Raw genomic sequence first — 21,308 nt, 5'->3', positions numbered from 1 at the left:
TATAATTTAATTTTAAGGGAAGTTTACTTAGCTACATCTTTACAAGCAAGTCTGAGTTTATTGGGCATTTTATACTAAGCTACAAAGTTTGTTTTTTTTTATGGTCCTGTCATTAGACTTTTTAATTGGAAATGCAATTAGTAACTGTTTCTTCCAACCCCAGTAGAATATTCAAGGTAGGCTGTAAAATCTATTCTGTATTTAACACACAAATAGAAAGTTAGCAAAGAATTTCTATCAGCATGTTAAATGTTGCTTCTATCTCCGGCACCCTTGAGGGTGCAGCAACTTTACCTGATATTAATATATTCAAGCATTCTTTCATGGGCTACATCATTTCTACATAATTCATGCTAAAAATGTAATTTTCTATTAGTGATGGATGACCAGTTATTTATACATTGTGTCCTGGGGTTTTACTTTCCAAAATAGATTTTTAATAGGCGCTACATCAATTAGTATGTATTTACCAGTCTTTGAAGATTAACTGAACTCTGACTACTATTAAGAAGAACAGAACTCTTGTTCTTCAGGCAGAACTCTGACTGCTATTAAGAAACAATCTTTTGATATCAATAATTATCTGATTTCTGTTTTTTTTCTCCTATGTAGGCTGTGCTGAAATTACTTCAGTAATATCTGTAGTCCTCAGATTTCCTTGATTGCAGTCAATGAGGTTTGGGGCTTACGAAGGCAAGTGGAAGGCTCATTAACCAGCAAGGTCCTGGGAATCAGAACACACTGAGTGTCTGTGCACTGCATCTGGATCAACTACTTTTGTCAATTTTCTTTGATAGTTGCCTACATTCTTGGGTACTGAAGTTTATGAAATGATGTGTCATTGATGGAAATCATCATCCACTCTTTATTAAAAGAGTTCACAAAATAGTTCTGAATGACTGTGTGGAAGTGGCCGAGGATAAGAGCATCAGGCAGTTGTGTTGTTCTTCATCCTGTTGTAGCCCAGTAAATGAGATTTTTACCATTACTTATAGCAGGCCACAGTCTTTGTATCAACTGACAGTGAAGAGACTCAGGACCTATCTGGGTTTGTCTTGTCTTGAGCTTGTTTTAGCAATTTACAGTGTTTCTCCTATTCTTTTCAGGATTTTGAGTGTAGCAGCTTTGTATTTGTCATATTTGGGTTATTTAACACTGAATTACAGTGACTGAGGGGGTGGTACAACTCTCGTGCCTCTCATTAGGATGACAGACCCCCAGATATTTATGAATTTGGCCTAATTTAGAGATTTTCAAGACTGAAAATTTTTCTAAACATTCTGATCATATTCAGATAAAATCTTCATTAGAGTTGTTTAATGGAACTACTGCTTATACAATTAAAAATACGTATAGGAATTTGTTCACTCAAATGGTTGTTCCTTTCTGTTGAACTAAATATCCAACTGATAGCAGCTGTCAAGCATTTTAGATCACAGAGAAAAAGCAATAAAAATCTGTTTTCATACTTGCAATGACTGATTGTTACATATAACCACTGCATTAATTTAAAACTTTTTAATTTAACAGAAGCATCCAATAAGTCTCACAACAGTTGAAAACAATTGAAAACTATTGCTGCTGATGGTAGGCAATACATAACTATGAATAATAGCAAACACTCTAATTTTGGAAATGGACAGTGATATGAAGCGTCAGTTGTGCCTTTATCAGCAGCCTACAATGTGTGGTGAATCTCACAAAGTGATGGGATGAGAAATCACTTTTTTTTTTTTTTTTTTTTTTTTGAGACACTTGCAACTACATTCACTTCCAAAGCAAAGCAATCCTTAAAGTAGTCTCCCTTGCTGCAGTAAGACCATTCTCACACTGGTGGGTGCGTGCCACAACAAGGCAAGGTACCATAGCTTCTCTATCATCTTTGCTCTGAGACAAGAAAATCTAGCACTTTCCTAGGCAGTTCTTTTTCCTATATTCTCTTTTCTAATGGAGCAGCTGCACGCTTTTTGCTTAAACTGAGGCGCGCTGGGGTAACAGAAGCAGCAGTCTGGGCAAGGGCTGTGGGAGGAAGGGTGGCTACTGATAAAGGTCTGGAGGGCGCAGGTTAGACTAAACTATTTTTGAATGTTTAGACCGGGAATTGTTAGACTTAATTCTTTTCCATGTGAATGCAGAGACCATTGTGTTTCCCTTGTGTCCTTTTGCTGATGGGGCTCGTCCAGCCTGCCAGACATTCTCTGAGAGGTAGCTGAGAGCTCACAGGGTGCTTTGTCAGCCTGCAGAGGGAGCAGAGCAGGGGGCACAAGGGTGTTTCTGATTCCCTGGCTCTGCTGGCTCTGTCAATATCACTCTTAGATCAACTTCAGGGTTCCTCTAAGTTACACCTACAACCAATGCTCTATGGGAACTCTTTGAGGAGCAGAAAAATCACTGTTTTAATGATGGAACCATTGCCTGGAAGGGTATGGGAGGTTTATTTTGTTTGTTTAATATTCTTTGCTTATCCCATTAATAACCTTTCAGTCTAGGTACAATGAAACATTAACAAGAAGTTGAAACAGGAGAAAAAAGGTTTGTGGTATTTGCTAATAACTTCTGCTGGTCTGGGAAAATTTATAATAAATCACATTAACTCACTAATGCATCCAAACTGAAATGTATATCCATTTAGCTTAGTTTATAGGACCAAAGGGGTTTACCGAAGCATTAAATCTTTAAACTTAAGTAATAATATCTGAAAGCTAAGTCTTACTTAAGCGATTTTTTTTATTGTGGTAGAATTAAAAAAAAATCAAAAATTAAGAGGAACATTGACGTACTTCCTACATTTCCTCAAGACATGAAATTGTTATAAGTATTACATAGCTTGAGTTGAAAAGTTCATCAAGAATGTGCATCACTGAAATGTTTGTTTCACTTGCATAAGTGCAACTGTCATTACAGGGGTGTAATCATGATTTGTATGGGCTTGAACCAGATGATGAGCTGGAAAATGCTTCCTACGCATAAAAGAAGCCCTTATTATATAAGCATATCTGCATCTAATGTTGGAAGTAATAGGGATTTGCAACAATCTTTGGACATTAAGGCCGTATTGCAATGATTTACTTGTCTCCAGAGTAGGCTGCCGATCTTTAAGGATACTCTAGCCCTTGTGTTTCTAGCCAACGCACAGTAGTTAAAGTGTTATACTTTGTCTTAATTCTGCTCACTAAGCCTTAGTCAATGTCATCAGCTTTCCCTATAGCTGAATTTGCTTGGTGCTTGTGTACTACATTATGGCTCAGATTTCCATGATACTTTGCTACAGACACTTTTCATTTTTCATGGCTTTATCGATGAATTCTTAGCTCTTTATTTTAGTTAGTATCTTTTTGAATCAAAATGTAGATACTTTTATTCAACAAAATTGTTTATTTGAGGATTTCATTAAATGTGCAGTAAAGCAAGATGAACTTTTATTAGAGTCTTGTGTATTTCATAAGAAATTCCCCAGTCCCCTCCACCTTCTCCCATCCCCAATTTTGACTCTCAGGATTTCATGCTATTGTGCTGAATTGTGCTGAAAACTGTTATGCAACTACAAGTCATCTAAATGATGAGTACTTAAGGCAATTTATGGTACTTATTTTCAGAAGTTAGCTATAAGTGCTGCCCTCCCAACAGCTTTAAGATGCTTCTGTAATGCACATCTGGTTGGTAGCAGTAATGAACTATAAATCTATTTACATAGTGCAAATCCATTTCTTGGGCTTATTGATGATTGTAGTGTCCTAAATATGGATTCCTGGAATGAATGACACTTTTGACAAATTCTGGCTATTTTTGTTTCTATAAACATGTTGGTCACTGTTCATAAAGATAAATAAGGAGGCTATATTTAGTACCTCAGATATCTCTCAATTTTTTTTTTGAATGTGGGTATCTTTAGTACTAAGGCTGATGAGGGGAGTGGGGAGGAGATTTTCTGCCCCACTCCCCTCAGAAAATACTGAAATTTAGACATTTCTGCAAAAAAAGTAAGCATTTGGGAAGTATTTTCAAAATGCCAGAACACTTGTATATTGTAGTTAATGGCTTTTGGTGATACGAATGTTATAGTTAAAAATAAGGTAATCTAAAGTAATTCAATCTTAAACCCAATTTCAATTGTAGCCCACATTAGTAATAAATAGATAACAGGTTCAACTATCAGCATCATATTGGTATGGGTTGTGAAATTTTCATTCTTTACCTTGATCACTCAAATCCAATCAATTTCATGCGAAATCAATGTAGAATTTATTAACTCTCTCTTTTTTTTATATCTGATACACAATGTTGTATTTTTTTTCTTATGTTTTTTAAGCATTTTGTCAATTCCCTCTGAGAGATCTTTATGAATATTGGTCACTCAGTATTCATACTGTGTTATCGTGTAATTTTCTTATCAAATATGTTTGCATGCTTTTAGGCAATAAACCCAATCCAAAGGTAATGATATAGACTTAACTTGCATAGCATATATCATCTTTATAGTCATAAAACTGTGTTAAAATTGAGTTAATTATTAGCTAAAGACACACCGAGTTTAAAGCTACGTCACAGAAGCCATCTTTGATTTAAACTGCAAATTCCGAACGTGTGATTCTAAACGTGTTTCAAAGTGATCCATGTGAATGCTGCTTTTCCAGGATGCCTCATGACAAATAGTAGATAATTCAAGTAAATCTTTCCCAAGTGAAAACTTGGATACTGGCATAGCCAATGAACAAGTTTGTATTCTTCTGTGTGCTATTTGGCTTTGCTCCTGTGAATATTCGATCAGCTTCAGGAAGTGAATTCCAGTGTGGTGATGGCTCCCCTGCTCCTTCTGGGGAATTGTGCGTTTTCACTGACCAGTGCGGTGGCAGCGGAGAGGAAAAACAATGTGAGTCTCAGCAAGTTTCATTATAAATGTGATAAAGTTTGAACCTGGGAGCAGTGAGAACTGGAGGGGAACTTTCATGTTAGAAAAATATTAGGAAACTCTTTCTTACCCTCTTCTTCATCTGATTTTCTAAAATTTTTGAATTTATGAACTGATAGCCCTTGATTAATGTTTGCGACATTAAGACACTATAAATATGTGAGTTTCCACTTCCCTTAGAGAATTTGAGAGTGCACTTGAACTGAGGTAGTCTGAGACTTGCACCAGAAAGCTACTATTCTCATAACATAAACATATTCTGCAAACGATTTCATATGATGCATAAGGTAGTTCTTCTCTTTTGTGTATCCTTGTTCTGGAGTAAGAGACTCATAATTTTACTAAAGCATTAGATAGCTTCTCTCATTCAACATGCAACAAAGGGATCTACTGTATTTGTTATTTTTGGTTTTGACATCACATTTTACTGCAAGTAATCTTTAGATGCATCTGTGTTTTCTGCACCCTGAAAAAAAGGTTATTAGAGCAATAATGTGGTGATTATATTCTGTTCATCAGTATGTTTGTGATTAGTGCATTCTGCGGAAATCTTGGAGAAACAGCAGCAACTTAAATTTGTGTCCTTCATACTGCAAATGTGTGACAAGAGTTTTGCTTGTTCCAATATAATTCTCTGTTTAATACAAATATGGAAAATATATATGTCTGTTATGGGAGCCTGAAATAACTCTAGGATACTTGATTTTTGTTTCTCTTACACATAGGAAAATTATTAAGACTGTGTTGGATAATATATTTCATAAATTTATTATACTAACTAAAATATATCCAGGTGGAAATGGATGATGCCATTGGCTGAAAGCTATGCCTGTTCAGTCCCCTTCTGTCTGACATCTAAGTTTAGTTTATCACTTGCGCTTGCAAAATATACAGTTGTATGCAACACTTTACTGCATAGGCTTGAAATTCTCATTGTGCTTGGTCTTGGTTTCACTATAAACTTTTCTTCCAGGCAGGTTTCCATAATGCAATTTCTACTATGTTTGCAGAATGAGCAGCAAGATGTGCAATAGGCATTCTTCCATTAATTGTTATGAAGGTTTTTTACACCTGTTAAGCCACATAGTGCTATAGAACAGTGCTGTCTATGAAAACAGGGAAAAAATAAAAAATAAAGGTAAAAGACTTGTTTGCAAAAATTGTAGCCAATGGGCAATGTAAATAATCTTAATATCAAAAAATGTTTTATTTAAATTAAGGGTGAATATTAGGTGTAAAACTGGGCTTTGAATATTAAGTTGTGGATTCTAAGGCTGTTTTGGATCATGGTCTGGATCACACCAGTAAGGAATTTAGTTTTCAGTTGTGAAGAATCAGGGTGTTGTTTTGAATGTTTTAGCCAAGTTATTGTTTTCATTTTTTGCAAAGTTGTTGTTTTCAGGATTGGAATTTCAGATGACTCTTTTAATGTCATTTTGAACTTGAGAGCGGGCCAGTTTGGGCTTTGCCCACAGTATCAGGAAGGCAGGGTCACTACAGTCACTTGGAGATGAAGGCTTTAAATATTTGTTTTCTTCACAAGAAATTCTGTAAAAATGAACGCACACATTTTTTTTCTTTCTGGTCTCTCCCTTTCAAAGCAATAGCTTCCTCTCCCTTTCAAAGTAATAACTTTTTTTTTTTTTTTTTTTTGGTAAATATATAATTCAGAAAAAAAGTTGCATTGGATTGCTTTCAGATTAGATGTTCTGTGTAAATTACTATATCCTTTAAAACTTAATCATGAGTGATCAAGGTTTTAAATTTAAAAAGAAACTGTGCTTCTTACTTTGTGCTTTTTTTTTCCAACCATGAGAACATTCCTGTGAAATTATTGAGCATATTTTACATGTTTTATGTAACATGAAGGGAATATGCTCCAGCAGTACTTGTTTTTGATGAACCATTGATGTGCTTTTCAATCACTTAAAGAGCTAAAGAATAAAAACAGCAATAAAAAGTTGGCTGATGAATCAGCCAATCTGCACATTAACTTGAGTCTTAAATGCTTACATGAATTATGTTTTTCCTCTTTCTTGCCTTATAGTTAACTGTTGCAGTAAGTTATTGTGAATATGAAAGCCATGAAATTGGACATCATAGCGTGACTATAAATGCAGCAATTGCAACTTTACTTAAAAAGATCAGTGAACTGCGGCAATCTAGCCTAGAATATAGAATAGTCCAAAAGTGTTGTCAGTAGGCCTGAGGTGAGCACTAATTTGAGAGGGAGCACAAAGAGTCTCTAGTTCTCACATTTAAACAGAAATACTAATTAGAAAGCAGAGTCTCAGCCTGCTCTTCTTCTCTGCATCAGGGGAAAAACAGATGACGTGAAAGGTACCACACGGTGCATGAAATCTGGAGACAATCTTGGTATAGTTCCCTGCTGTTCAGGATGAAGTTGGAAAAAAACTGCTGTCCCTCCCTCCATCCCTGGAAGAACTGTTCCACCAGGCTGGATCCATTGCTAGAAGGACACATTTTTCATCCTTTTTCTAAACTCCGTCACCCCACAGGGGAATATGAGAGGACAGGAGAAACAGTCCTTACCCACCACACTAGAATATGTTCTGTAGAAGAAAAGGTCAGTGGGATGGCAAAGAGGGAGGAAAGCATGTGTTATAGCATGTGCTATTCTGAGCACTGCATATTTTCTCTGAAGAGTGTTTTTTTTGCACTAATGTAGCTGATTATCAAGCAAAATGAGCCTTGGCAAACTTCAGAACAGGGCAGAAGACAAGAGCCTCACCTCTCTGCTATTAAATCCCATGGGGTTGCTGACAGTAGGCTCATAATCTGCACATATACTCAGTAAATCAAAGTATTCTTGCACATTTGGTTGTTGTTTTTAAGATTCTTCTTCTGAAAAGTGTGACTTTGAAACCAATCTGTGCCAAGTCTTTCCTGACCTGAATTTACAACCTGGATGGATTAGAAGAAATGGCCGATCTGGTATGGGGTCACCTTTCTCTGACCATACTGGGAATGACACTGGTAAGAATTTTTAAGTCCTTTGAAGGACTGGCTTGTATACATTATGTGTGTGTCTATTTTGTTTACCTGAATTTCTTGATAGTTCAGGTGGATTCAGCCATACGTTTTTGAGATAAAATGGAGAGACGTTAGGGCTTTTATGTGACTGTAATTGCAATTACCCAGAACCCCAGAAAAATGAAAATCTGTAAAGCAGGTCTTTGAGAAATAAAGAATGAGTCATCGAGACTTATGTTGATATGCAGTGATTCTCCCTGAATCAGCTCTGCCTGTTTGGAGATATCTGGTTATAATTTCAGTCTCAATAGATGCAAACTGTAGAAGGGAGAACTGATTCCTCCATTCTGAGATCTATTTACATCTCTTTTTAGATTGGTTGCTGAATGCCTAAAGTATGTGAATTATCTGTGAATAATATTACTGTTCCATATATTTTTGGTGAAGGAAAGGTGACTTTGGATCTGGGAACTGGAAGAGCACTAACAGCTTGTTTGAGCCAGCTTCTCTCTCAATCTTATTACCTTTCCACTCTGCATCAAAGACTGTCCCTCAGTTAAGCAATACATTATCCCCATACATCCCTCCTTATGCTTGTCCAATCTCCAAGGTAACCTTGTTTTCTAAAACTTGTTTTCTTCCTTCCCAAGTAAAAGAATTTCTCGAACCATTTTTGCTGACTCAACATGTTTTTGTTTTGTTCGTCTGTTTTTAAAGCTGCAGAGCACTTTTTCTACTTTACAAATCTGGTGTTGTAAGAAACCAAGGAAGGAGGGAAAGAATCAGATAGGCATTCTCTATCACAACAAAAATGTGGGCTGGATGAAATAGTCACTGCAAAAATTTTGTAAAGCTTTTCATTTACCTGTATATATATATATATATATATATATATATATGTATATGTATATTCCCACAAGTCCTCATTCCACAGCTGAAAACTTTCAGCATGTTCCATAATCATTAAGCTTTACCCATATGATGTACTTCTAACACCTTCATTCTTTGCTTATGTGTGCGCTACACTTCTGAAAATAAGGATCTGTTTAGAGGAATATTGGGTTAAACTAATATTATTGCAGAAATCTGAGCTACTATCCAGGCCATTTTCACAGAGATAGGTTTTAATCTCCTGTATGAAAGTTGCGCAACATTTTGTCTTTAAAACAATAACATTGAGAAGCAGATAAAAGACAAATATTGTGGAATAAAAATATAATGAACTCTGGGATAGAGTCAAAACTAAGTAACCAGGCAACAGAGTCTTGTTCTACCTGAAGATTCTAGGGTACTATGTTTTGTTTAGTAGCCTACAGCATTCCTTTAAGATGTAACAAAGACTTAAATCTTCTTCCCTAAATCCAATGAAGGTCACCCTCATCTTGCTAAGAACTCGTGAGAAGGGAGAAAGGGGGAAAAGCTGACTTATGCAGGCGTTCAAAACCAGCACAAGACTGAGAACCAACAACTTCAAGTGTTTAGTAGAGAGCTTGCAAAGCTGCTCAGTCAGAGGGAAAACGATCACCTGAATAGTCCTCTCCACTTGTCCTGTGGGCTCAGGCAACATTATGTCTGCCATGTCTAAATTGGACTGCAGCCAAATTTGTCTAGGTTCTAACGGTCTAGGAAATATTTATCTCCTTATGGTAATTCACAATGTTTTCCTACTGCTGGAGACTTAGCAGTGTTTTTTTTACTTTAGTTCCCACTTAAAAAAAAACAGAAAAGGCGTTGTATGGTGACACTTGAGTACTATGCCATGGTATTAAGTGCACCACTTCCTGCCCTCATGATAAGTAATTGTGCACACATTAACACAAAGAACAAAGTTCATGAGGCAGATGTAACTCCTTTGAGTATATACGTAATCATTTACTAGAACCCAACTGTTTATCTTTCTCTCTCTCCTCCTGGTTCTTATTTTCACTGATAACATAGCTGGACAAGCAGGTGAAAACTATTTTAAAGAAAGAGGTGGTTTTTACTCATTGAAATCTGTAATCTATGCAGAGTTAAAATGCAGAATTATCTTTTAAGAAGTTTTAAGAAAATCACCATTTCTGCCCCATCTGTGTTAAGAGAATCCTGTGGCAGATGAAACCTGATTTTTGCGTATAAGTCAGGTACATTTGATTTTAGAAGACTAAAAGAAAAAAGTTCAGTATTTACTGGTAGCATGGACAGCCTGAGGCAAACCCTTTGTATGGGGAGGACACAATCTCCACTCTGTAACAAGGTATTTTCCTGTACAGTCCCACTCCAGGCCCATTTTTAATTTCATTTTCCCAAATAATGCTTCCTGTTGTAATAAATTGGTCTTGCTGGTCACAATGGTTGCTCTTTTTATGCAAGAAATATGCAATCTCTTTAATAATTGTGATTCAAATACTTTGATCAGCTTACTGAGCCAATCCTAGCTTTGTTCAGAAAATTGGCATTTTATCTGCACATGAAAATTTGGAAAGGTGTACTTGATATTTCAGCTGAAACATAAAGAGAAGTGCTGTGTCAATATTTAATATGAACAAAATCTCAGTACCCAATGGCTGCATTTGTGGTGTGAATCTTTTTCTGGGAAAAATTGTGGTTGATTTTTTTTGTTATTAACTTGTACCTGTGTGTTTGTCCTTGTTTTACCATTTTTTTTTCCAAACTACTAAAGTCTTTGATTCTTTTAACTAGCTTATTTCCTCTCATGGTCTTCTGATATGGGATCCTCCTCTGCAACTTTAAGGAGCAATGTTTTCCTTCCAACTGAAAAAGAACATATTTGCCAGGTATTTTGATGCATAGTCCTTGTAATTAGTCTTTAGTTGTAGTGCTTCCCTGGAATAATCAGACTTTCTTTGTCTTAGATTAAGTTTTATTATTGGATCGGTCAAATGAATGCGACGTTGATGGTGGGGCTTCGAGAGCACTCTGAGGATACCATTAAAAACATCTGGCAAGATTCAGCAGAACGACAAAATCAGTGGATAGCAAATACAATCACAATCAATAGCACTGAGATGTATGAGGTTAGTATATTGCAGTCAGTAAATATTTTATAAACCATGTTTTCTAATAGGGCAAAATTCAGTGAATAAAAATATCTTGTATATGGAAAGAATTATCATAAGATAAAGGAGAGACAAGCTATTAGGACAGTCATGAATGACAATAACAAACATTGCTTTTTCCCATCTTAACAATGTTAAAACTAAGATCAAATCTCATTTAAACAGTGCCTATACTTAAAATAAAAACCTCATTCTCATTGCATCAAAAATTTGTGCCTGACCTTAGAGAAGATAGATACACTTAGGAGCTTAACTTTGATTACTGTTTTGTCTTAGGCTCTAGCTAACTGTACTGTTAAACTGGAAACTTTATTTATAAATGTGTTCTGAGAGTTTCTGCAGCTGCATTCCTGGTGACAAACTTGGAATGTAATTATTCATCACAGATTTACTATTCATTGTGGCTTTGAGCATTTATCACAGAACACAAGCATACGGTTTTATATTGCTCAGAATTGCTGAAAAATAATGCAAATTTCACAGACTATTCCAATATTTTTATATATTCATTTACACAAAACATTAGCACAATAGATGTAACTCAAGGCAATAGTATCATGGATAATGCAAATGCTTCCTATTATGCAAAATACTCGAGGGGAACAGGAGAGAACAGAAGATTGAATATATTTTCTCCTATGGAGTTGGATACTGTGAGGAGTTGGCTAGCATGTCAACCCAAAGACATTCCTAGGGTAAGCACAACCTCGTTTCAATAAATATAACATCATTACCTGACTTGCATAGGTAACATTGTATGGTAACCTTTGCGTAACACAAAATCATAATTTTCAAAACAATATTTGCCTGCTCAGCCATTGACTGAGAATATATATTATGAAATAAATGTATCTAATTTGATAATTTGCCTTTATCCAAGCAGACATACAGCAATCAGATTGTATTGGCAAGATTTACTTCTAAATTTACCATCTTCTACATGCTTAGAAAATTGACTGGATTTAGGGACAGCTAATATATATGGAATCTTCCTCATCTAAATTTCTGGATCAAATCTTAATTAGATTATGTCTGAGGCTAGCAAACATTGCTATCTTTTGGCTTCTGTAAAGGGAACTGATGGGCACGGTCCAGCTCTAAAGAGGCAGATATCAAACTTTCTGCAGTAATCTTTACAATTGACTCAAGAGGGTAGCCAGGCACCTCACCAAATACAGTATACCAACCAAATACCAACAGTTGACACTGAGCAAACCATACTCTTTTGTTGCACATGTTCTCACCTGTGACATCTTGCAGGATGTTGGTCATTCAAGTGAATACAACTCACCTGACCTGAACATGTTATTTTGAAACTACAAGGTCTTCAGACTTATAGGGATGTCTGTGGCCTTTTTTAACAGTGGCCAAGTTATGTAAAAATGTAGTAGGAAAAATATAATAAAATTTCCAGGCTACTGCGTTTCACTGTATAAACCTATAATTGACTGTGATATGATGACATTAATATTTTGTACAACACAGTTATTCTTTCCAAGTAGACAGCAATATGAAAGTTAATCATAAGTCAACAAGCATGTCATTTCAAAATTTTCAAACCAAAACTGGTATCAGGGTTGCCCCTGTTCCCTCATAATTATTATATTTCAAAGAGTTGCATTTTTCCATGGAGTTTCTCTGATCGGCTGTTGCATAAACTCACAAGATGGCTTTGTTTCTTAACGATACTATATTAGAAAATGCAGTTATTCCAGGCACCTGCTAACACTACTCTGTTTGGAATACTTGTTAAAGAAACTGGTTCCTGGCCTTTTTTCTATTTGCTGTACTGAAAAAAACAAAAACAAACAATCAAACAAACCAGTTCGTATGTGGCACTGTTTTCACTGTTTTCTCACTGATGATGTGCCAAAACACATTCCCTGGTCAGGTAATACAAGGATCACTTTATAAGCTGTAGATAATACAAGGATCACTTTATAAGCTGTAATGCTTCTTGCATAAGTCAGGCATAGTTTAAAAAAGAAAAAAAGAAAAAAACTCCCAAAACAGGAGACCCCCCCAAACAAGAAGATACTCTTGTTTAGGGTATCAGGAGTCAGTTAACATTCCTTTCCCTGCAGTAAGACAGAAACATAATGGTCATCTCCTTAGGTCTGAGTAGTGCAATCCAGTACTGTAGATACCATCCTCTGTTTGATAATAATTTATGGGATAAATGCATTTTTTTTCCCAGGTATAACCTTCCACACTTAACCTGTTTGCAGAATTGGCACTGAACTATAAACTTAATGTTTGAAGGTTATCCAGCATTATCATACACCCAAATATAGGAAGAAGCAAAATCTGACTCTCTAATGTTGTGCCTGCAGGATTCTGGGAGACTGGGACTGTAACATCCTAAAACAGTGCTCTGAAATAATTTAGAGAATATTATTTATATGTTTGATATCTAGGCATCTCATTCACTGAGAAGGCTGGACTTCAGAAAATCTTTTCAATAGTCCATGAAGAAAGAAGTGAATTCAGAGCAAGAGCATTCTCTGAATTGCACTATAGCATAGCCTGTCTTCATACCGTACCCACACTTGTCTCTAATGTTAGGTAGTTTGAATTGCTCCTTCTTCCCAAGGTTGTTCTCTCAAGTCCCTTTCTACTTCATTGCAGAGAAAATGGGTCAGTTTCCACATCTTTGAAGTAGCCTAGATCACAATTTGCCCCAGAGACAAAATGTGAAAACTAGTAACATAGAAGATTCTGACAGGAGAAGATTCTAGTAGCGTTAAAGACTGGGTTCTGCTCAAAATTCAATTTAATTATAAACACGATGATCAACATGATGAAAGACTTCTGTCTGATTGCTGTATGTTGCCCTGATTTTGTTTTATACCTGTCTGTTAAATTCTGGAAACAACAACAGCAAAAAGTTCACATTTCCAGTCTCTGATGATACTTGATAATACACAAATTCTTTCTGTATCCTAATTATTATGATGCCTCCTTATATTTTAATGCATTTTGTTGTGGTTTCCAAGAGACCCTTTCAGTTAAATGCAATTGCATTTTCGATTTAGACAGAAGATTAGGCTAAATATCAAGGCTGAGAAGTCACAGATGTGTGCAGAAAGTCCAGATGCTAGTCCTCCAAAATTGTTGTGCGTGATTTGTGTTCTCATATTTTTAATGCTAACTGCATACATTAGCTTTTGTGCTCTCTCTATATGTCTTTATATGTATATGTGTAATAGATTTGGAATGCCTAGAGCATCTTGGAATGTTTTTCCTCACTGTGACACTGCTGAATATAATTTCCTGTTGATTTGCTGTTAAACTCTGCAGGTTATTTTTTGGGGGCTGGTAGAGACGCAGAGACAAAATGAAACTATTGCCATTGATGATATTTCTTTTGATGAAGGATGCTTTCCAGAATTTGGTAAGAATATTTATTCTCAGTAGACAGATATTTTTATTCTGTCTTTCCCCTTGATTTTTGAGAGATTCTCTCTTGAGAAAATGCAAAGGGAAATATTTTCCTACTGAAAGATTTCTTAACTCTGTAATTGTTTCCGTGCACTTTATTTTCATTCCTCTAAACCATCTGCTGTCATATTACTTATAAATACAATTACAAAGAACACCAACTAATATTGTAAGAAAACTGATACAGTACAAATGCAGTAGGAACTTCCTGAAGCTAGGAGAGCACAAAATCCTCAGTTGGCAGAAAATATATACTGGTCTTTACCAAAGAATCAATGCATTCAGCTGGCTCTGGAATAGCTTTGGAGATAACTTGATGGAAATTCCCAAGGCACTAGTGTGTTTTTTTAAGTGCTTGAAGGTCCTGGTCCTCAGCTGTAATGGAGATGCTTTGTTCTGTTCCACTACACCCAAACAGCTGCAGTGACAAGTTAGTAAGCCAGATCTCCTGTGCATGTCAAGTTTCTTTAGCAAAACACTTCACATTTTCCTTTTTTTCAACACACTGTATTTTCATGGGGAAAGCATAAAGACCTTCCTAGCATTAATTAGATTTCTTATTGCTCTCAAGTACACAAGAAGATTGCACTGTGGCACATATGCTGCAGCATAAGGTGAGTATGATGCAAAACACCCTCTGTGCTTTCCTAAGTTGTAGAACAAGTTGAGGGTCTTAAATTTAACTTGTTAAATTTAAGTTATGGTGGTACAAGTTATGGAATTCATTGATGCAGACTATTCAAGACTGCACAAATGACTTTGTAAGCTACAGTCTAAAATAAAGGTTCTTAGACATCCCACTGGGAAGTACTATTAAAAATAGATGCACACAATTATCATTTTAGAGTGTGGAGGAATTGTAGGCAGATTGCAGTAAAAGCAAAATACAAAGCTTAGCCTAATAATTCAGGGGTGTATACACAACTATTTCAAAGAAAGAGATGTATTTTAGGGAAATTAAATTTCCAGTAACTAAGTTTGCTGAAGTAAACCTCTCCATGTTTCAGCTTTCTTGCAATGGGGAATTATGGAAACAGAAGTCATAAGCTTATATGAATAACATGACTAATCTTCCTTTTCTGTTTTGTAGTGTCTTTCTAGTACTACCACTAGAAAGTGCAAGGATGCTAATTTAAAACATTGGTATACTTGCCTGTAAGCTAAGGTTAGTTTAGAGTGTATCTTTTTTGAAAAATGAATTTGAAACTGACAGTGAAAGCATCAATGCAGAGGTGTGATTTTCTCCCAGCTCCTCTTTGTTCCTCAGAGGATTCTTGCAGATAAAAAGAAAGTGGAAAAAAATGCATTGCTAGATCTTATCAATTGATGTGCTTGCTTAACCAGTTCCTTCAGGTGGATATATATATATATATATATATTCAAATATGTTGGCTTTTTCATAAACAAGTGCTTCTAAAGCAAATAAAAATGAAAAGAGCATGAAGTACAGAGCTGAAATAATATCTCAGAGAGAGGAACAAATCAAAAAAAAAGTCGTAATTTATTCAGCAGAATGTATTAAGACCACATCTATGTGTTAAAATTACCTTAAATGAAAGCTTTTGGTGTACAAAGCGGGATGTCCAGATTGTCCTATTGCAATTTTCTTAAGAACCTCAAATGTGCCCTAATAAGAGCAAGTTTTTATCATCTCTGTCCTGTGCTTATACCTTAGCTGAAGTCAACTTTATTAGTAGATGACACCTGAGTTGCTCACAGCAACCAAAGAACAGGGTTAAAAGATCTTAATTTTCTCCCCAAAGAGGTATTTTACTGCTTAACCTTTTTTCAATGATTAAAAACAAGGGTCACATTAATGATTACTTGATTTTTTTTCCTCTAATCTTCATGAAATGTCTGGATAAGAGGGCATTAAATGAAAACAGCTCTAATGACATGATATTAAAATTTGCATTTTTTCATGAATGCTTCATGATTTCTATTCTCATTATGAATGCAAATATGAAATGACCTGTGCACCTATAAGTTCTTCTTTCCCTTCTCCACTTCCTCCCCCTGCCCCTAAATAACAAAGCAAAACAAAAAGCAGCCTTTTAGCTACTTGTCGAGCTCTGCCTCGACAAGTATTTAAATACATATTTATGACGGTATTTAAATACATATTTAACAAAACTATAATTACTTTATTACAATAGTGTAACAATTTAAGACATTCTGTAGTTTGTAGTTGTACTAACAGCTTACAGATAGAACACAGATTTTTGTTGTATGAACCTTTTTGTACTGTAAAACGATGACAACAAAAAGCTATTTCAGGTGTCAAATAGAAGTTATAGTTATATTCTAGAACATATTTGATATAAAATATCTTATAATTATACCCTTAGCAGATCTTACATTTAAAGGTTTTATATTCTTATCCAAGTGTCTATGTTGGTCCTGCGCAGCTCCCTCTTAATTCCTGAGAAATTATATATACAAAGTAGTCTTACGTAAAAATTTCAATTCCGATCTTGGACAGAGGTAAAGGCAAAATGCCCGTAGTGGGGCATTCCAAAAGTGGAATATGACGGGGGAGAATGAGGTATTTGTTTTGTTCTCCAAGTTGCTTGTTATGGAGGAATGGTATATCTTGTCCGCAAAACTATTTTCTTCTGGAAAACTGGAGGAACTGTATGCACACTATTTTTAATTGACAAATTTTGACAGAGATCCAGCATGATAACTGAGGTTTGCCAGTTGAAGTAAAGCTTAACTTTGTTAATTCTACTCATGCAAAGATGTAGTCCTTAATATGAAAGGTGCAGTGTTGGATGCTGGGTCTTTCAGGTGAGCTGTTACAGGGATGGGGGTCAGACTGTCCAGAATACTGACCTGTCTGAGAGCCAGGAATTTTGAATATATTTACAGCTTTTTCCTAAAGATGAATTTAACAAAATCTATCCTTTCCTAGAAAGATTGTTCTAGATTTTTTTTATTTTTCATTGGAAACAAATTGCCAACAAGGTCTTTACAGTTTTTCTTTTATAACCTTCTTCTTTATAAATTAAAGACACACTTTTCCTTTAAAAAAAAGTTCATGTGAATATATAGTTGATAAATGGAGAAAAGAGAGATTTGTAACGTGAGCTGGAAGTCATGTTACAAAAAGACAGCAGTAGTGTGATCCACATAACTGCAATTAAGTAGAAAGTAATGTGTATGTGTACTGACATAAAATTATTTTCTGCAATCAGTTAAGAAGCTTCATTTATTTTCTGAGATACTCTGTCTGCTATTGAAAAAAAAATTAACATGAGATTGTTTTCCCTCTTTAACAATATTAAGAAATGCGACCTTCATTATCATAATGGAAATACTTTTTAAAAATAACGATTTCCTTCCTATAGTACTTATTAATTACATGAAAACTTGCAGCTACTTTCTGTCAGGTTAAGCTTAAAGAAGAAGTTCTAGAGAATATGTGGTGATATATTCATATCTTTTTGGTTCTAAAGTGGAGAATTGTTGTAAATATTAGGAAGATGATGTTGAGTGTAACCTTTCAGTCAGAACTAATTTTACCACAACTATCATATAGAAAGATAAATTGATATTTCTTATGATGACATGTCATTTCTGATAAGATACTCTCTATGGAAGTGAATTCACAATAGTTATAATAACTGGCCAACAGAAATACCTACAAGGTGCTCTGAAAAAAAATCTATCTTTAAAGAGTGATTTTCAAAAATGGTATCTGTAATGACAGCTGAATCTTGATACTTGAATATCAGATACATTTGCTTGTAGACTGCATTTTTTTTTTTGAGGTAACCAGAGACAGAGGGGTTGTCGAGTGGTTGAATGAGCATGTTTCTAATGGAAAATAGTTTCATAAATAATGGCATTTTAAGAAGTTGAACGATTATTCTGTTTTGCCCTTTAGCACAGCAGGCTTCCAGTTTTGAGCTTGGTGTGTGTAAATGGAATTCAAATCCAGCAGCTGTGCCTGGAACATGGGTGCACCTGCAAGAAGGGTACAAACTTGCCTACCTCTCCTCTCTAGAAGGTCAAAGCAACAATAGTGAAGGTAAGAAGTGCAAGTTAATGCATATTTATTAGTTATCTTTAAGAACATGGTGTTTTTTTGAAAAGGTAGTGACCCAGTGTGGAAACGAAACAAAAAAAGTAATTGTGTGCATTTTGTACTTAAATTGGCTTTTATTGTGAATATTTAGTAAGTGTGAACAGATGTGCTTATGAAACATATAAGGTTTTGATGTGTGAATTTCAATATAAGCTAGTCATTGGGTTACTCTTCATTGCATTCTTTCTATAAACTCTGTGCTGTGATTCCTTGGTGAACTCACTTAAATTAAATCCATCTAAGTTGACAGCCCTGGTGTGTTGGCTTTGTTTTTAATGTTTGGCAGCTCTATTTGTGCAGTACTACTGTGTTTGAGTGTATGCTCGGTAATTTCATTTTGAATCTTTAATTGGGTAAGCTGGAGAGAAACATTAACTATACAAATTAGTTTATTATTCTTAAAAACAAAATAAAATAATGCAACTGTAATTTTCATAATAAAATGCAGCACTTGTTTTTTAAAACCACTATGCAGTGTTTGTCTACAGGTTTATGGGAAAGGTTTTTGAAAGCTTAATGGATATAAATGTGTAAGTGCTCTAACATGAAATGGAATGCCTGTATCGGCTAAGTATTTGGTGTGTCTATTGAGACTGCCTTCAAAGAGGTTAAGTAGCACTAGTTGTAATAGTATAATTTGTGATGTAGTTTTGAAGAACTGATAGCACAATTATTACTGCTTGAACTCTGAGCCCAGAGAAGTGAAGTACATCTCGCTGATGGCAGCCTAAGTGAACAAACCTTTAGGTATTGTTTTGTTTTCAGAGATGTTTTTATTAGATTTTTAGCATGTATTTCAAAATGCTAAAATGCTAAAATGGGATACTAAGTAAAAGTTATTATGTGTAGACATGCTCTTAAAATGATTTTTTTACAAATTAATATTTCTTATATACAAGAGAAGGCATATAGGACAGATGTTTTTTTTCCTCATCTTTAAAAACAAAATCTCAAAATCCTTTCATTTCTACCTGAATAGCTGATGAAGGAAGAATTCTTTGTTACTATTATCATTTACTTACTTTCAGCAGTTCTCTGGAACATGTTGTCACACTGCTGGTATTTGAAGGGCTAGCAATGGTAATGGACTTCTCTTCTATGGCATTATTGTACTAATGTAAATGATACTGAATTCTGCAACTAGCTTGTACAGTACCAGATTATAAGAAGTCTCTACTGAAACAGAACATAAGATGCATTGAGTAGGCTGGACACACAATGTAAAGAAATTGCCTGGGGATACTCTCTGTGCTTCCATATCATCAATGAAAAACAGCATGTAAGAACAAAGAGAAAATGCCAAAACAACATATATAAATTAGTTCATCATTAATGCTGGGAAAAAAAAAAGAAATCTAAAGATAGCTCAACTCTCCACAGTACTATCAGCTTTTTTTGCGTGCAATTTTTTTTTAAGACATAAATGAAGATTTTGGATATTGACCAAAATTCTAAAGAGTAAGGAAATGGTATGCAAGCCTCAAAAATGCCATGCTTGAAGGCTCAAACTTGCAATGCAAATAGAACTTGATTAGGGTTTCCTTCTGATTTTGATCAAAGCTTTCAGTAAATAGGAGAGTAGTGAGAAACTAAATTGTGAAGCCGAGGTCTAGATAATTATATTTATAAAGGAAGGATTGCTTATATGCTTCAAATAATCCTCCTTTTGTAATGTTCTGAAAAAATTATAAAATATTTCCTGTCCTTGAATCACTTTTCTTGTTCTTTTATTTCTTCTTTTCTCTAGTGTTGTCTTGTAGATATTTCTGTGTAAATTTTCTTCTTAATATCTCCAGTGTTAGAAGTTCTTACAGAGATTTAATATTCCCCCTTTATGCTGTTCAGATCAGACTTTTAGAATTTTATTTATGTAGTTTCCATATTTTGTTCTTCTTATATTGGATTTATCTAATTTACATAAATATTACTCCAGATATAGGAAGCTAATGAAACCAATATTCTCCATAAGAAAAAAATATTTCTTAGAAGATTAAATAAAAAAAGCTCCTTGCCTTTTAAACCAAACATTTCACAGACACCTAATGATGAAAGCCACTCAATTCTAAACATAAAAAAAATACCCAGCTCATTGGAATGAGTCTTCCTATTAAATTATACTTTTTCTGATTTCATCCATGACTGGTGAATTCATGAAAATCCATCTGAAAAGTGTAGAAACAGTGACAGATCATATTCGACCTCCTCTTCCCCCAAAATGTCTGAGTGGGAAGTTTGTGGGAGACTGGTTCAGAGACAGGTGGCTTGCTGGGCAAGAGAACTTGCAAAAAAGAAAGGGGGCTCATTTTGTGGCTCAGTTTTAATTTAGGGGTTAGTTGTTACTCTGAAACTAGTAACATAGCTTGAAAGTTGTGTATCTTATGAGCTAAAAGAACGTGGATAAAACAAGGAGGAGTAAACAAAGATTTGAATCAGAAAATGGCTGATTTTCTGATCAGCCAACAGTTAAATACTTAGAGTAGCAGAATGCAGCCTGGACTGTCAGACCATTCCAGGTCTTAGAAGACACAAGACCATTTCAGAAAGAAATTTTAACTTTTCAGTTGTGCTCCATTGCAGTCTGGGTGGATCTTTCTGGACGACTCAAAGATTTTGCTTGCGACAGAAATATTTTTCTCCAAAGCTGAAAGAAGCAAGACTGTCCATCTAAAAGCCAGATTAAGCAGCCACGAGGGAAAAAGAAAAAGGCTTTATGGGATGATATGAAAGTCTATGTTCTTCGTTCTGGCAGCAATCCCAGCCTCTGCTAGTTGATTTCTGTAAATAGAAGTGAATGAATGAAGAATGAATCTTGCCA

At 35.2% G+C, this 21,308-nt stretch overlaps 1 protein-coding gene across 1 annotated transcript in view; it reads left to right on the top strand.

Moving 5' to 3' along the window:
• The first annotated feature begins 4,707 nt into the window (after positions 1–4,707).
• MALRD1 (MAM and LDL receptor class A domain containing 1) overlaps positions 4,708–21,308 on the top strand; it is a 228,689-nt gene continuing 212,088 nt past the window's right edge. The window contains exons 1-6 of the mRNA XM_088524317.1: positions 4,708–4,870; positions 7,766–7,906; positions 10,586–10,680; positions 10,759–10,920; positions 14,263–14,356; positions 18,293–18,436. Coding sequence (XP_088380443.1) covers positions 4,708–4,870; positions 7,766–7,906; positions 10,586–10,680; positions 10,759–10,920; positions 14,263–14,356; positions 18,293–18,436 — 799 coding nt within the window. The remainder of the gene's footprint in view (positions 4,871–7,765; positions 7,907–10,585; positions 10,681–10,758; positions 10,921–14,262; positions 14,357–18,292; positions 18,437–21,308) is intronic.

The sequence above is a fragment of the Tinamus guttatus genome, unplaced genomic scaffold, assembly GCF_059628265.1.
Source record: "Tinamus guttatus ecotype Peru unplaced genomic scaffold, ASM5962826v1 Tinamus_guttatus_pri_ptg000209l, whole genome shotgun sequence".
NCBI lineage: Eukaryota > Metazoa > Chordata > Aves > Tinamiformes > Tinamidae > Tinamus > Tinamus guttatus.
The sequence above is the reverse complement of the archived record's forward strand: the minus strand, read 5'-3'. Positions and strand labels throughout refer to the sequence as shown.